Genomic DNA, 17,244 nt, shown 5'->3' with positions numbered 1-17,244 from the left:
GTCTAGATGATGACAATGCTGCATCTGCAACTTTATTATTATTATTATTATTATTATTATTATTATTATTATTAACATTTATTTAACCAGGAAGATCCCATTGAGATTAAAAACCTCTTTTTCAAGGGAGACCTGGCCAAGATAGGCAGCAGCAGGTGTCTCACAGTTACAGAAATTACTCAAACACAGGCAGCAACAACACACATGCAACAATAAGTGAAAGAATACAAATAAAATAAAATAAAATAAAATTCAATAAAATTCAAATAAAAATAAAAAAGTCAGTTAAAATGACAATCAATCTAATTGAAACAGTTGCATGTTATGGACTTGGCCTCAAGGATTCGTAGTTTAGCTTTAAAAGCACTTAATGAAATAAATTCAGTCATTTTCCTTCTGCAGTTTGTTCCAAGCCAAGGGTGCTAAATGGACAAAAGCTCTTTTACCAAGTTCAGTTCGGGCAAATGGAACAGAAAGCAACAAGTAACCATGCGGACGAAGAGAATACCGACCAGCATGTTTCATTACAAGCAGGGAACATAGATAAGAAGGCAGCAACCCAAGTATCGCCTTATATATAAAACTGTATAAATGAGAGTTCCTCCGACTCTCAGCAGGCCATCCTACCTGAGAGTATAACTCACAGTGGTGAGTCTGAAATTTACAGTTAGTGATGAACCTCAAAGAATCAAACTTTGAGATAAATAAAGTAAAATATACCCGACTAGATAAAATAAATGCTAGTCGGGTATATTTTAGCATCTTTTCAGCCAGCGAGTCTTGTTTGAGAAACTTTCTCTCATGAGGTAGATGTAAACCAAAGCATACCTGCATGGTTACAGATAGCTTTTTGGATGTTAAGATGGAAGTGAAACCTTCAGTGACCCCAGAGATTGCAACTTTTTAACTCAAAGTCGTACTGGCCATCTTGGTAATAAGTCTGGGCAGCTGTTTGGGGAGCTCCCATCTAAATGGATGAAGACAGAGCCTCAGTATCAACTTCTGTGGTCAGAGCGACATAACTGTGCGTGTCCTGTGTGTATGAAGAAACAAATCCATGAAAAACACTTTGCCCCAGGATAAGGTTTCAGTTTTTTCCTGGAGCCCGTTCTCTTTACTGTAACTTCCAGACACAACCTCAGAGATTTATCACGGCAGCGTGACGTAACAACCCAGCACAAGAGTTTATAATAGTTTCTGAAATCAAATTTTCTGCTTCCCTTTTGTGAGGGCATACCCCATTTTTGTGCTCTCTTTGGCTGACAGACATGCTTGTTGTTGATAGGAGGAAAGCAGCATGAATGTGAGAGAAAATTAACTCCAGTCTGACAGGTGGAAGTCAATTAGTCGCTCTGGCCACTCGTTAGGGCCGCCGGCTGAGCCCGCTGGGGCTGTGTGTGTTTGTGTACAGGGAGGGTGTGTAGCTGTGCACTTTGTTTGTGGTACAGTTTTTCTTTATTAATTTACTTTTGGGAGTCGTGCAAGTGCTGTGTGAGAGCTGTGTGCGGCTTATGGCTTTAGTTAGTGTTTGTAGACTTGCTTTAAGGCCAAAGTAAGAGTGAGTCTCTAGGAAAGTATGTCAGTGTGATGCCACGTAACGTGATGGATAGTGTACTGTCAGTAATACAGGTGTGTGTGTGTGTGTCAGCTGTTGGTTCAGGCAGTGTTTTATGTCTAACTCCATTACCGTCTTCCTCGCGTCAGGTGCTGAGACACCAGGCCTCAGTGTCTAACTTAATTTGACGGTTTGTTTTCCAGACGCCAGGATGAACGGTGAACTGAGAGCCGGTCGTACCACGACAGCCAAGAGAGGAAGCAGCGCCATTGACAGGTGCGTCTGAATATCTACAACTCCACCTGTTACAGATATTGCTTCTGTGGTGACATTTATAAACTTCAATTTAAAAATAATGAAAAAGATCATGACCCTCACAACACTATCAAATAAGCTTAAAAATAATTAAAGTTTGACTAAAGAGTATCCTAAAGAGGAATTCTACTCACTATCCTCAGCTGGAAATTGTTTTATGGTGGTTCTGTTGACATTTAAACACATTTGGAGGGAAAACTTGGAGGAAACTTCCAGCATGAAGTTTAGGGATTGCTTGGAAATGGGCTTTGCAGTTGTCACTATGCATTGTTGATAATTTAGAGATCTGCGTTAGAGACATGATAAGATGAAGAGAAGCAGTAGCATCTGGTGGAAGTGGTACATCATCAAGGTAGAGAAAAGGCGGTTTTAGGAAGACACTTTGATTGCTTTGGAGTAGAAAGTTTGCACGTTTGTACATTATCTTCAGTGTTGGGGAGTAACGGAATACATTAAAAAAAACACTATGCATCGCCAGGTGTTTCATCGGATCGGATTTGAGGTGTTACCTCCTTTGACAGTATCACAGTATCACCTTAAAGCACTTGTTGCAGGCTGCTGAGTTTGCTTATTTTGCTGTGAAGTACAGCCAGACTTTTGACCGCTTCGCCTTGGACATTTTAATCTGTAGCTCTGCTCTAAAAGAACGTACGTACCTGGACCCGCCTACAATCCTCGAAACGTAAAATGATTGGCTAGAATCTAAAGTGTATCACAGCTCAGGAAAAAAAAGCACCGAAATGTGCGCTGCTTTTCGGACTGGTTACTACCGTTTATGTCAGAACCGGTGCCATCATGGCACCGGATACCGGTACCCATCCCTACTGCTGACATTAGTGAACTCCTGCATTAATAAATATCATACAGGTCATTGAGGTCATCCAACTAAAACCTTTCAATGGTTCTTTGTTCTAGAATGAAAACTAAAAGAGACGTATATGTAGATACATTTTGCTTACTTACTTAATTTCCTTCACTGCAGTAATCGGATGGATATTGAACCTTTATTACACATAGAAACATTAATATCTGTCAGACACGTTTGCTGAGTAGACAGCATAACAAATCAAGGTGATGCTTATACACACAACCTACCTGACTGTTTAAATATGACACCTGAAAAGTCTATTTGGAGGAAAATCTGTATCTAAGAAAATGTGCTGTTCCCAGTGTCTCCATAAGTGCAAACTTGTGTTTTGTAATTCAGGAAATTCAGACCAAACTTCCCTGTTTTTAGAAGTGTAATCCAGGGAAGGAAGAAGGCCAGTAATAGTGTTTTGTGTTGTGTTGATGAGCCTTTGCTGAGGCCCCGTTTTTCAGCCTTGTATCATTCTATCAAAATAGCTTTGACACAGAAACTGTTAAAACTTTACAATACGACATGGGACTCCCCTGCATTTCATTTATAATTATAAAGGTGTTTTATTTTGAATTACAATGTAATTACATTTACCTACAAATACTTAAAGGTAGGTACACTAGAATGAGGGGCTAACAAGTCTGATTTTTACAGGAATCAACGAAAGAATTATTATCAAATTAAATGTATTTAATGCTTAATGTTATTTAAGGCTATTACTTCATAGTATGGATATAGATAAACACTACACTAAGTAAAGCAATGCGTACCTTTAGGTAGTGCACAATTTAATAGGAATTTTGTGGAAAAACAAACAATAGGAGGAGCGAGGTCCGTATTACTGAGTGTTCTTGCACTTTTACATCTCTATATTTTCATGTCATATCATTATGTTTATGTACATGATGTTCTATTATTCAATTTCCCTCACTTTTTTAGTAATTATTTAGCAGTGATTTGAAACAGTTTATTGATAATTTAGTTAATGAAGTTTGGTTAAAGTTAAAATAAATAAATAAACATTAGTCTAGTGCAGTGGTTCCCAAACTTTTTTTGCTAGGCCCCACTTTGTTTTACAAAGCACACACACAAACACATCCCCCACCACACATATTTTGGTCCATTGTGGTTTATTTCACACCTCAAACATTTAGTAAACAATTAAGCAAATACAAGTAATCTGCAATAAATTACAGGTAGTAAGAAAATAAACTACTAACTCTTTTACGCTACGTCCACACCTACACGGGTATTTTTGACAATGCAGCTGTTTCGGCCACATGTAAACGGCGTTTCGAATCACCGAAAACTGAGATTGAGATTATTTTCAAACTCCTTTGTTTGTTTTTTTCCTTTACATACTGCGCCCCCCCCCCCCCCCCCCCGCAATGGGCGGGCCCCACACTTTGGGAAGGTCTGGTCTAGTGCATGATATGGCCCCTGACCAAAAGCTACAGCAGACTTATGAGGTGAGATGGAGAAACATTGTTTTTCTGCAAAATTACCATGAAATTACAGACTTTAATTTATTTACACTGCAGTTAAAATTATGTACAGAATAATTTCTGTCTGCTTTCCTGTCAAATATCTGAAGTTACACACTACATAAATGTATTTAGAGTATAAATATTTCTTTGTTTCCTGTAAAAACGTGACTCCCTACCCCCTTATTCTAGTGAACCAACCTTTAAGTATTTGTAGGTAAATATAATTGTAATTTAAACTTAATTAAATTATAATTCCATTTAGTTACAGGGAATTATACCATTATTCAAATTATCAAAAAACAAGTCAGTAAATCCATTTACATTAGGAGACATCCATGAGCGGTTCACAGAGACAGAGACATGTATTTGAATCTTTGAGTGTTCGAGATCCTTTATGTCGTTTAAATTCTTTGGAGTAATTTTGCTAACATTACATGTTAAACTTGTGTTTTTATAGTAGTACCACCAGAACAGCAGCTCTATCAATGCTGGTTTTCTGTGGTTGTCAGTGCTGCAGTTGGCATTTTGTTTGAGGCTGAAAGTGAATGACGGTCCAGCTGTCCCCAGCTTTAACCTCATTCTCTGCTTACATGGAAGCTAAAGCCAAACTGTCCTCCAAATCCCACCGCCGCACGCCGCTGGACGGATTAAAGCCGGGACGAACACGACTCAGCGACGGCCAGAGTTGGGATTTACAGCCAGGCAGCCGCACGGCCAACCCCCAGAGAGGCTGTGAGGATCTGTGGAGGGAGCCAGTGGGAAAGGTTCACTGTGCGTGAACCCTCGTTGCTCAGGATTTCACATAATTCACTTACCACAGCCTGCAAAAGGCGGCAGGCTTAAATAAGCTTTACTTCTTAAACCTCTACCAGCATGAGAGACTAAGGTGGAGAGTCAGAGCTCAGCCCAAACATCCAGAGAATGTTTGCGGATGCTAGAATTAACAATACGTCCACAAACACAGAAAAATGGACAAAGCTTGTCCCCACTTTGGCTTTTTTTATATAATTTGACCTCGAGAAATCTCCCGCCAAATTACGTTTAATTTTTCTTTCAAATGTGCTAATTGTTTTTAAAAAATGTCAGCCTTTTTGCCACATGGAGAGCAGGTACACAGACTTTTATTCATCAGTGCGTGTTTTCTGCTGCATTTTTCCGTCTGAACACCCCAGCTTGTCTTCCAGATGGGTTCGGCCTCCTTCTCCGTGTCCTAATCAAAACTAACGACACCAAACCTGCTTTGAGCAGCAGAGCTCTCGCCTGAGGTACAAACACACAGCAGCTCATTGTAGCTACAACATTTATCACTGACAGAAGTATTCACAGGTAGCAAGCCAAGAAAGTTCACGTGATGATGCAAAAACCGGCAGCGTGTCGACCCAAGTTCAGCAATGTTTACTCATCAGAGGAAAATAGTAGTTTGGCGAGTCTGTCACAGCTGCTGCGGAAGCCCCAAACTTCCTGAGAAGCATTTCTGTAATCAAAAACGGGGTGTAATTTCAGGGGGTCTTGGAGGGGTTTTACAAGGAGTCTTAATGGGAACCATGTGCACAACTGTCTCATTAGCTTGCAGTGCCTAAAAACAGTATCCCCATTTGCATAAGTATATAGGGCAGAGCAGGAGTCGACTGTCACACGTCTCACATTTTGCTTGAAATTTCAGAGACTACTTGAAATGAATGAATAATTTTTTTAAAAGAAGATTTACACTCACTGGGCACTTTATTAGGTACACCTTGATCGTACTGTGTTGTGTTACGATGGACACGGTCAGTAACAATCCTCAGGTAGGCTGAAAATATCCCCACCACCAATACACAGCCAGCAGCACCTGAACCACTGATACAAAGCAGGACAGATTCATGGTGTCATGATGTTTACATAAAAAGTCTGAGCCTACCATCTCAGTGTTGGATAAGTAATTGAAACTAATGATAATGATAATAATGGATTGCATTCATATAGCGCTTTTCAAGGCACCCAAAGCGCTTTACAATACCACTATTCATGCACTCTCACATTCACACACTGGTGGAGGCAGCTACAGTTGTAGCCACAGCTGCCCTGGGGCAGACTGACAGAAGCGAGGCTGCCATATCGCGCCATCGGCCCCTCTGGCCAACACCAGTAGGCGGTAGGTGAAGTGTCTTGCCACAGCGACCACGACAGAGAGAGCTGGGGGATCGAACCGGTAACCTTCCGGTTACAGATGAGCTTCCCAACCCCCTGAACCACGGTTATGCCACAATTATGCCCAGACAATTATGAATTGCCTGGGCTGGTGAAAGAAAATTATCTGCAGTCCACTTACTATTAAGTACAGAACAGAATGGAAAACGCAGTACAGCCAACTGATGCCCATATTGGACTATAGCAGATATATCAATATTAATTTGTGCTATCTGGCATAAGAAAACATTTTCTTAACCTCTTAAGCCCCAACGCCCCCTGATACGGGGGCAAAAGGCAGGAGATTAGTTAGGCTTGGGGCTTAAGAGGTTAAGAACACAATGCAAACTTCAACTATTTTAGAAATATTTTTGGTTTTTACATGGAATTTGTTATTTTTCATCACTGTCTGCAGCACATGCAGACCATTTCCAAACACAAAGCTACATCTCAGACTCTACAGGCTTCAGTTAGAATTTTAGTACAATTAAAGACTGAACAAGGCAAGCTTGTTTGGAACAGTTCCTTGGAGAAAGTGTCTTCTGTCTAACATTGTAATCAGACTGTTAGCACCGATAGGAGAGTTCAGAGTCAAGAAACACCCGCAAAGTGGACTTCAAATTCTTTACACTCAAGTTTTGCAAGACAAAAGTACTGCAGGTACTGCACGTTTCAAAGTACAAAGTTGAGTCAAATGAAATAAAAATGCAGCATTCAGGCTGAAAGTAAAAATCCAAGCAAAGCGCAAAACACAAATGTCTCAATGGAAGGCAAACAATGTTTTCCAGGCTGTTAACCCTCCAAATTACACTGTCGCTTTGCACATCTCTGAAATGGCAGCGTCATCTCGCAGCAGCCAATTTTGGAGCGCATCAGCGCACCGACCCCAGTGCAGGAAGCATCCCGAGAAAAGAAACTTCATTACAATATGATGACAGGGTGACTAAGAATATTTGAGTTTTCTCTAAAGGTACTTTGATTTAACAGTAATCAAAAGCTACACGTAGATTAATCATCATACTTAAACTGTTTTAAATGTTGCCCATAGTGAAAGTATTTTCAGGTTAATTAAAAACATGCCGTGCTTTAGCATGTTTTTTCTTGTTTTAGTTTCCAGCTCTGTTGCCCTGGATACGAGGTAAACTTGTGTCTGAGGTTTTTGGCTAACTGAATGATGCCACACGTTGCTTCTCCGTAGCTCAATCTATCATTATCCTAGTTTCAAAATTTATAATTTTGTTACTTTTGGGTTTTCTTTTTGAAAAATTGAAATATTATGACAGTTTTCTTGCAAGATAACGTAAAAAACATTAGAAAAATAAACTTCCTAACTGCGATGCTTAGGTGATAAATGTGTGATCGTCTGAATAATTATTCAAGCTCTGATTCTCAGCTCTGTCCCTCATCCTCTAAAGGTCTGTCTCACAGTTTGAAGCCCTGTGAGAAGTTCTGGTTGCTCCATCCTGCATTTTAAATCTCTTTCCTCGCTGCAGACGTCCTTTCATGTTAGCAAGAAAGACTTTTTAAAAGCAGCGTATGCATCTCTAAGCTTCAGAGACCGAGACTCTGGGGGAAGGCTCTGAGCTCCAGTCTGAGGTGAAGGAAGCAGGGCTGTGTGGCGTGACTTATACATTATCAATACTTCACTGCACCGGTGATGTTAAACAGTGCAGAGAAAAAAACATGGCTCTCTCTGGGATGCTGACAGCTGAGCACGACCGCAGGTGGCATTGTGTTTTTTAATTGTTTGATGATCGTTAATCAAAGGGCACGATTAACTGCTCAGATGCCTCCACACAGTGTAGTGCACAGTTTACTCTTATATCAGTAATACAGGATTGATTCAAATCCAGTTACTCTTTGATCTGCATCAGAAAGCTCACTGTAACCTATAGGACATCCTGATTTTGCCAAGTGGTTGTTGTTGACATTGTTATGATAGCCTAACACGCTGTTTGTGTTGTCATAAGGGAGATGCTGGCAAAAATAATACCAAAAATACTACGTGTCACCTGTTATTACTGCAAAGAACTGGAAGAAGCATCGCTCAGCACGGTTCATGGTGCTTCTGTAGGGATCAAGGCTTGTGGACGGTGCAAGTTGGCCGATGTGGGTAAATGACTGGAAAGTATTGAGAGGACTGGCTGGTGATAGAGGTGGAAAGCACGGCTGATTGTTGGGAGCTGAGAGGATGACAGGGTGAGGAATGATGTGGGACTGGTGGGCTCAGCTAGAGAGTCATCAGCTAATTCTAGCACCGGAGCTGATTAGCTGGGTTAGGAAAGTGAGTCCCTAATTCAGTGTGATCGTAAGTGAGCCCACCTACTGCAACTTTTATTTACCTCACGCAGTTTAAATGCAAGAGATAAATGTGTAAAACTGCAACATTATCTATAAAAATCTATTTTGTTTTTTGCAGAAGGCTGTAAACATGGTTATTTGCAGAGATGGGCAGTAACGCGTTACTTGTAATGCGATTACTTTTTTCAAGTAACGAGTAAAGTAAGGGATTACTATTGCAAAAACGGTAATTAGATTACCGTTACTTTCCCGTAGGAACGCTGCGTTACTGCTTTACTAAAACCGTGATTTTTTTGCGAGAATGTCTCATGACAGTGACGTAAGCGAGTGCGACGTTCATGACAACAGCTGTGTGCAGATCAACAATGGATCATATATCGAGTGCAGAGAGAGTATGAGCGTGCAGCGTTTAAAGCGTGGAAGTACTGACCTTACTTTGAGTTTGATTCCATAAAAAGTGACAAAAACATTAGTGTCCGTTGTGCGTGGGAAGAAAACTTCTTTTTACAGCGAAAAAAACCCCTAAACTTCCGAGCAAGCACCGAGTAGCTACACCGTAATGGGAAACTCACAGAGAAACTCGCGGATTCTTCCACTGACCGCTGCACACCTGCACCAGGGTAAACCTCCGCCTACCCCACTCCTGCTTTACAGGTGAAAATAGAGCAACAGGACCGCTAGTCTTTGACTTTATTTATTTTCTGCTGTGTTTTACTTGCATCTATTTGAAAGACTGAGTGTAAACACAAAAAAAAAAAAAAAATTATGTGCTGGAATGTGCAGAAAATAGGTTTAAATATTAAACAAATTTCTTCCAGGCAGAGGATGTTGCATATAATTATATTTTTGCTTGATGCATAAAGTTAAAAGATTAAAACTAATAAAACAAGTTTTAAAAAGAGACTTTTCCATTTGATTACATTTTGTATGATGGTTTATGTAGAAAAAGTAGAATTGGGCTGAAAGATCTATCACTTTATCACCTATTCAGGTTGTAAATCGTGTTTTTAAAAAGTAACTAAGTAACTAAGTAATTAATTACTTTTGAAAATAAGTAATAAGTAAAGTAATGGGATTACTTTTTTGGGGAAGTAATCAGTAATTTTTTCAAGTAACTTGACCAACACTGGTTATTTGTGCTGTAACATTGACGTCTGACTTACTGCTGGAGCCTCTAGTGGACATTAGAGGAACTGCACTGACATCATCGTTCCCATAAGGAGGTTTCTGCTTGAATGTAACTCAAATAAAAGATGATATGATTAGAAAACAGGTGGAGAAGTGATGCCGTTTGGGTTTTTCATTCACCTTCTTCTTGCTGCTTTGTACTTAGTCCGTTTCTATTGGACTGCCACATTTTTTGATGCGTTAATTCTGTGTTAATAGTTCTAAAAGTAGCTGTGGAAACTTCCACAGCTGTGGAAAACCCAAATGAACTGTAATTGCTCTAGTTTTTTATTCACGCTCCAAATCTTTGTTTATTTTGAGCGCATGTCAGTGTGAGGCGAGGGTGTTTGCCATCATGCTGGATGAGCCGTGTGACAAAGTCCAGCAGCTGCTGGCTTACATGACATGATGACTTCAGTCACACACACACACACACACACACACACACACACACACACACACACACACACAGGGACTGTTGTGCGATTACGCCGCCTCTCACAGAAGCTTTACTGAATCTCTCAGATATGATCGATGGCTGCATCCTCTGTGTTTGGGACTCATGCAGACACACAAATACGTTTGTACTGGACCCTGAATTTTTTTGGTCACTTCTTCCTATTGTGACTTTTTTCCAGTAAGCCCAAAACTACTAAGTGGAATATCAGAAACCTGATGTCTATTCCAAACATCCCAGTTTTATTTTGAAAGCTTGCATTATTTTACTTTTCACAAAAAACAAGAACCACCAGGGTAAAACGGTTATATCCTCTGATGTCAGTACTTAACCTTTTTGTATCCTTTTTGTGGGATAAAAAAAGCCACCAGTCATGGAAGTTGGCCACTCATCCCTGAGCTCGGTTCTTCCTGTTAAATTGGAGTTTTTCCATCCTATTGTCACCAGGTGTTTCCTCGTGGTGTTTTCTGTCTATTATTTTAGGGCCTTTACCTTAAAATTTAATAGCACCTGGAGGCAACTGTTGTTGTAATTTTGGCACTATATTAATAAAGCTGAATTGAATGGATAACAGCCTGCAGTCATTTGTTGTAGTTTTCAGCGAGTCTCTCACGCGTCTCCTGAGCAATCCCAGCGGATTCTTCTTTGGAAATCTTTTTGAGCTTCTCCAGATTTGATGGTCGTCTGGCTTCAGTTCACCCCTCAGATTTTCAATGGGATTCAAGTCCGGCTTTGTGCAGGCCAGTCAATAACATTCACTTTGGTGTTGGACGAGAAAAAAAACAATTCAGACTGAATTTGTTGCTGACTGCTTGAGGGTTTTACGGTTTTTAAGATTGGATAAGTGGAAGAGAACGGATGGATCATGGTTGTTAGCTTTTTCGTGCAACTCTTGTGCCAAACGATATGTGTTAATTATCCTTAATGCTGAGTGTGTTCTCAGTGCTGTTCTTCATAACTCCACCTCTTAGAAAGTGGGGACAGGCTGTAAGATGTAAATAAAAACAGAAAACATCGATTTGCAAATCTCACAAACCCATTTATTTATTTTATTTAGTCAAAATGAGCTAATATTCTTCCTAAAATGGTAACTTTTCTCTTCTCTTTGTGTTCTGTCGATGTCCTGCACTTCGGCCTGTTTAGCACTTTCGCTAAATCCTATTGGCTAATCAGCAACCTCAAACTTCTTCTAAAATCAAGTCTCCTGAAAAATTTTAGGTCTCCAAAAAAAGGCGTCACTTTCCAAAAGCATCATCAATGTTATGGTTGTGCTTTCTAATGCTGGAGGAATGTGATTACTGATGTACAGACAGATGGTGTTTCCAAACTGATCCGGGCTCAACGCTTTAGTCTCTGCAGCCAGTCCTCTGCTCACGACCCAAGCACACAATGACAGACCCACACTCGTGCGATGTGCCAGTTTGGCACAGCGCTGTTTCCATGATTTTCTTTTTAACCTGTCTGCTGACGGGAGGAGGGTCACAGGAAATCAAGAATATTTGTCATTTGTATTTTGTAATATAATGGGGGAAAATATTAGGCAAACATTTTAGGCTCATGTTCAGCCCCTTGCCCTGACACAGATATATAGTCGTGTGAAAAATTAAGTACACCCTCATTGCTTACATAAGAATTAAGATGTTAAGTAGTAGTCAGGTGCTGCTACTCAAATGCACTTGATTAACTGATGACCAGTAAGAGTGAGCACCTTTTGGCACTTTGGTGGTCTGGAGCAGCGGTCCCCAACCCCCGGGCCTCGGACCGGTACCGGTCCGTGAGTCGTTTGGTACCGGGCCGCAAGAGTTGAGGCTCAGGTGTGAAATGTATAGTTTTCAGGGTTTTTATCGGTTTTCAGCGTTATTTTGTTATCGTTTTTATCGTTAACTCGGTTTTCCTGGGTCTTTTCACATGTGTTATGAATAAATCTTCTTTTTTTCGGTACCGGTACTAGTTTTATTTTGTTGTATTTATCCGCGACACCTTAAAGGCCGGTCTGTGAAAATATTATCGGACATAAACCGGTCCGTGGTGCAAAAAAGGTTGGAGACCGCTGGTCTGGAGCATTCAGTTGTGCCACAATCTTCATCCAAGCAGAAAAACTGCAAAAAACCCAAGAGCTCCATCTCAGCCTCTACAGGCCTCGGACGGCAGTTTAAATGTTCTTGACAGTGAAATTCATAAAACACTGAACGAGTGTTGCTTGTTTCTCTCCAGAAAGGCTGCATGACTTAGGTTTGCAAGCTGTATCTGAAAAACCCACCACAACAATGTCCTTTGTACAGATGAGACTGAAAGTGGAGACATTTGTCCAGAATAAACAGCAGGACATTAGAAAAATACAACAACAACAACAAAAATAGCATATCAGCACAATGATGGAGAGGTGATAATTCGGGCACCTGGGGGTCACTGAGTTGACCATTAACTCCTCTGTATATCAGAGTCAGATCTGAGGACATATGTCTGACAGCTAAAGCTCAGACCAAACCAACTGGACAATAATGTAAAGCCAACGAATCCATACCTCAAACTGACCGAAACTGTGGTGGGACCTTCAGAGAGCTGTTAATGAATCCTGCAAACCTCAGTGAACTGAAGCAGCTCTGTAAAGAGTGAGCCAAAATGTGATGTGATGTGAGAGGGCGATAAAGTCAAGTAGAAAACCATTACTTCAAGTTATTGCTGCCAAAGGAGGTTCGACAAGCGACTGAATCTCAGGGCGTACTTCATTTTCCACAGGACTGTATCTCTGTAGTTAAATAAAGTGTCACTTTAATTCTCTAGTTTTTCCTTAGAGAGAAAGAAATTTTAGATTAGATTCAATTTATTGTCATTGAAATGTAAACGAGTCAAACAATGACCAAAGTGCAATCAATATGGATACATATACAGATATATACAACACACACATATATAAATACAACCCAATTACAATATGCACAATATTTAAATGAATGCACAGTTTTATTGTATGAAATGAGTGGTGTGTGTGTGTGAGTCCACAAGGTAGACTTGAGGATGTGCATTGCTACCAGCGTCCATTAAATTACACATAAAACATCAAATTCCAGCGTTCTTCTTCTGCAGGCAGGCGGTTGGTCTATTTAGGACTGATGACAGGACACATTCCCTCGATGTTTTCGTGCCATACCTGGGAGTTAAATAAAGTTAAATAAAAACACTTTCACAAGAAGCTACAGATTTTTCGCTGCTCCTCACGTTAAAATGGTTCGTGGCGTAACGTGGATGAGACATACGAATGTGCAGAACTGTGAATGATGCAAAGCTCCATAGCTGTCTGTCTCATTTTCTTATTGAGACGTTATTTTGTTTCTTTTTTTTCTATCAGCTGCAAAAATCTTCGAACTTTTGCCTCCTCCTTCCACGTGCAGGGCTGCCTGCAGGTCGGTGCCTCCTGAATCCATGTGAATCAGCATTTAATTAACCGATGGGAGGCCTCTCAGGTTCCCAGCAGCTCTGGGGTTGTACAGTCCTCACATTGATCTGCGCTTTTGTTGGAGGCAGACCTTCAGACTGCAAAGTGTTTTTTCCTACCTCCTGATTAACTTCACATCAACTAAGCGGGGGCAAAAAAAAAAAGAAATCAAAGGAGAGACAGAGGACGAGGGTGAGATGGAGAGAGAGATAGCGATGATGGGAGAGACACGGAGCGAGGGCACCGAGCAGAACTCTGTAATTATGTCTTCTTGTCCCTCGATCGCCCTGCTGAGATGAGCGCTTAGCGTAAAGAGATGAATCAGCGTTTCTTTTGAGGAGAAAAATAACAGCTCGATAAAGAGGCGGCACAAAAAACTCCCAAGAAAACAAAAACCATTTAACACACACACACTCGCACTCGGAGGGAAGATAAAGAGAGGAAACTAAACAGCCTCCTTGTTTAAATTTAAATGTCGCCTTTGATGGAGCTGTGCTGCCGGCTGCCGGTTTCACCTCATCGACTCTGAAATGGCCGAGTGTGTTTACATGCAAACAAAACACGCAGTTTAAATATAATTAAGATAAGACTGAGGATGCAGGTTGGCCGGCAGGTCCTGTTTGGAGCTCACAGTGAGAAAAGATTTAAAACTGTTTACATCTGTCAAAATGTTAATCCCCACATCGTCCTTTATTATGCAGTGAAACAAATTATTTTTCACTTTAAAATGTGTTTTTGGCGCTTTTGTGTTAAAGCATTTATCTAGCAAAGTGCAGAAACCACAATGCAGGATGTGTAATTCATATTTCATAATTAGTCTGAATTCCCACTTTGAATACTTCCCGGGATTTCTACACCTTTTGGGTTTAAGCACAGGCCGTACATTGTCCTGTTCTCGCCTCCGATTGTGCTTTGTCTTTCTCCTTGAACTACAGCCTTCCTTCCTCTCATCTGCATGCGTGCTCTGCATATATAGCGTCAGAATAAATAGCTTTAGAAGTTTGAGCCGTGGATATATTCTGCCTGAAACTTGTCTTTGGGATTATTACCACACATTTCTGAATGCTGCTTGTGGTAGTTTATGTACTACCAGTGTTGGGAAGGTTACTTTTAAAATGTATTCCATTACAGATTACAGATTACATGCCCCAAAATGTATTCTCAATGAGAGTAACGTATTCTGAATACTTTGGATTACTTAATATATTATCATGCTGTTTACAACTACATGAATGTACTATTGCTGTGATTTATTACTGTTACTGAAGGTCCGCAGCTCTGAACCGTAGTAAAGGGACCTCTGGCTAATACGGTGGGTTCTGTGTCGGCTCGTAGCGGAAAACTAGCTTTACTTTGTTGTCTGGGTCAACTTTGCTAGCAGAGAGACAGAGAGAGGCATTGAAAGGCTGCTCCAACGGGACTTATTGTTTCAGAGGAAAACACGAACACGGTGTACAGTCGAGTCTTAATAGCTTACTTACAACTGGGCTCGTCAGGCTCTCTTCTTGGCTGCAGTGGTTATTATTATATTTACATGCTTCCAGCTCCCGTTTCTGCTCGATGACAGCTCGTACTTTTCCTTTTTCTCCCTCCCTCGCTCACAGACACATAACGTGTATGGCAGTCCATTCTCCCTGCAGCACGGACTACACTGCCCATGATGCTACATTCTTTAGAGCTATACCTGTAGCATTCTGCCTATTAGCTTAGCACAACAACAACAGGCGCTCTCTCACCCAGGAAACACGCAGAGAGAGTGTCACCCTGTAACCATGGCAACCGTAACGCTGCTGCCTGGAACAACAGGTTTGTGCACAGTGTTGCAAAGAGTTTAACAAAAGTATCGCATTGCCTCCAAGTACCAAATTTAAAGACCCTACAACAATACAGAGAAAACAGAGAAGACCCCAACAATCAGATGATCCTCTATGAGTGAGCGCTTTGGCGACAGTGGGAAATAAAAACTCCCTTTTAACAGGAAGAAACCTCCAGTAGAACCAGGCTCAGGGAGAGGAAGGCAATCTTACACATGTTGATCAACTCATCTGTTTTCAGTCAAGTTGTGCTCAAGATCAAAGTCACATTTGTCAGTTTTCAGGCAATAAGATGTAAAGAGTGATGGAGTGTGAGCCATTTGAGCTACGAAATGACAGGGTAAATGTTACGTTTCTCACCGTCTCCATCCTTTTCTCTTCCCATCACTCACCTTGGTTCCATCTGCCCAAAGATCTTTTTTCCTGGACTCTGCAGGTGCTTTTAGATGTTTTTAAGAGCTAATCTGACCTAACCAGTGGTTTGCACAGTTAAATAAAGTCTATTTCCATTCATAAAGGAGCTTTTTGATTGTAGATCTTCACAAGAAGACACCTACCTCCTTGAGAGTATTCTTCACTGAGCGAGTTATTGAGGAAGACTTTGTCTTAATCGTGGAAATAATTCTGCAATCTTCTGCTTTCGTGGTCTTCGAGGCCTTTGGGTGTTGCTGAGCTGTTCAGTGAATCAGATTGTTGATTTTGTCACTTTTTGCTGTCTTTCTGAACGTTTCAGCCTACCGCCTCCATCACTGGCATCCTCATTTCTCTGGACCTCACAGTTCCAGTGAACAGCTAACAATCAAACACTTGGAATCATAACGGTTATCTTGTGATTGTGATCTTTTATTTACTAAATTTGTGAATTGTCCAGTACATTTTGAGCCTATGAAAATGGAGAGCTGTGTTTAAAAACGGCTTTAATTCCTAAAGAGTTAATGCAAAACGTTTGTTAAATACTCTGACTTAAAGCTGGAAATGTGTACTTGAGCCACGTCTTCACTGATTTAAAATGCACCGTGGTATACAGAGGGAAGCAGAAAATTAGCAAACGTGTGTTATTCTCCAAATAGCTGTGGACTGAACCACAGACTGTTGATGAGCTCAGCTCTACAGTTTTAAACACTCAGTTTTGGATATTGTGGAAAGTGGATATCACTAATATGCTCATATTACGCACACAACTGGTGGTGTGCACAGAAGCCTCACAATCTTTTCGGAGGAGAAAGTTGGCACAGGATGTACTGAGGGGCTACATTAACCCTTTAAAGCCGGTCGGAGCAGCACGCTCTGTTTTGCGTAACTATTTTTAAATCTCGGTAGCTCTGCAACCATGTAAGCTAGCGCAATAATTTTTTTTGCATATGAAACCAGGAGGAGTTGTACTTACATCTTATGCCATCAGCTTGTCCTCGGTCACAGTTTCCTTCCACATATAACTTTGCAAAAACTGCATAAAAAGCACTTGCAGCAACAAAAACATAATATTCCAGAAACACGCTTTGCCGATCCGATCAGCTGTTTGTAACACTTCCTACGTCCATCAGCGCAAACTATTGCATGTCCTCCATGTCCTGCCTGAAACCGGAAGTGACATCATTTTGCAGAAATGTAGATTTTTACTATCAGGGCCTTATGAGCCTATACTGGTGTTTTTAAAAGTTATCTTTGACTTTCTGACTTTCTG

At 40.7% G+C, this 17,244-nt stretch overlaps 1 protein-coding gene across 6 annotated transcripts in view; it reads left to right on the top strand.

The window, feature by feature from the left end:
• LOC146513496 (uncharacterized) overlaps positions 1 to 17,244 on the top strand; it is a 90,872-nt gene that overhangs the window by 10,926 nt on the left and 62,702 nt on the right. For all 6 annotated transcript variants that reach the window (XM_085168773.1, XM_085168772.1, XM_085168771.1 and 3 more), the window contains exon 2: positions 1,759 to 1,831. In XM_085168773.1, coding sequence (XP_085024899.1) covers positions 1,759 to 1,831 — 73 coding nt within the window. The remainder of the gene's footprint in view (positions 1 to 1,758; positions 1,832 to 17,244) is intronic.

The sequence above is a fragment of the Neolamprologus multifasciatus genome, chromosome 7 (genome assembly GCF_963576455.1).
Source record: "Neolamprologus multifasciatus chromosome 7, fNeoMul1.2, whole genome shotgun sequence".
Lineage (NCBI taxonomy): Eukaryota > Metazoa > Chordata > Actinopteri > Cichliformes > Cichlidae > Neolamprologus > Neolamprologus multifasciatus.
Note: the sequence above shows the minus strand (reverse complement) of the source record. Positions and strands in the feature narration are given on the sequence as shown.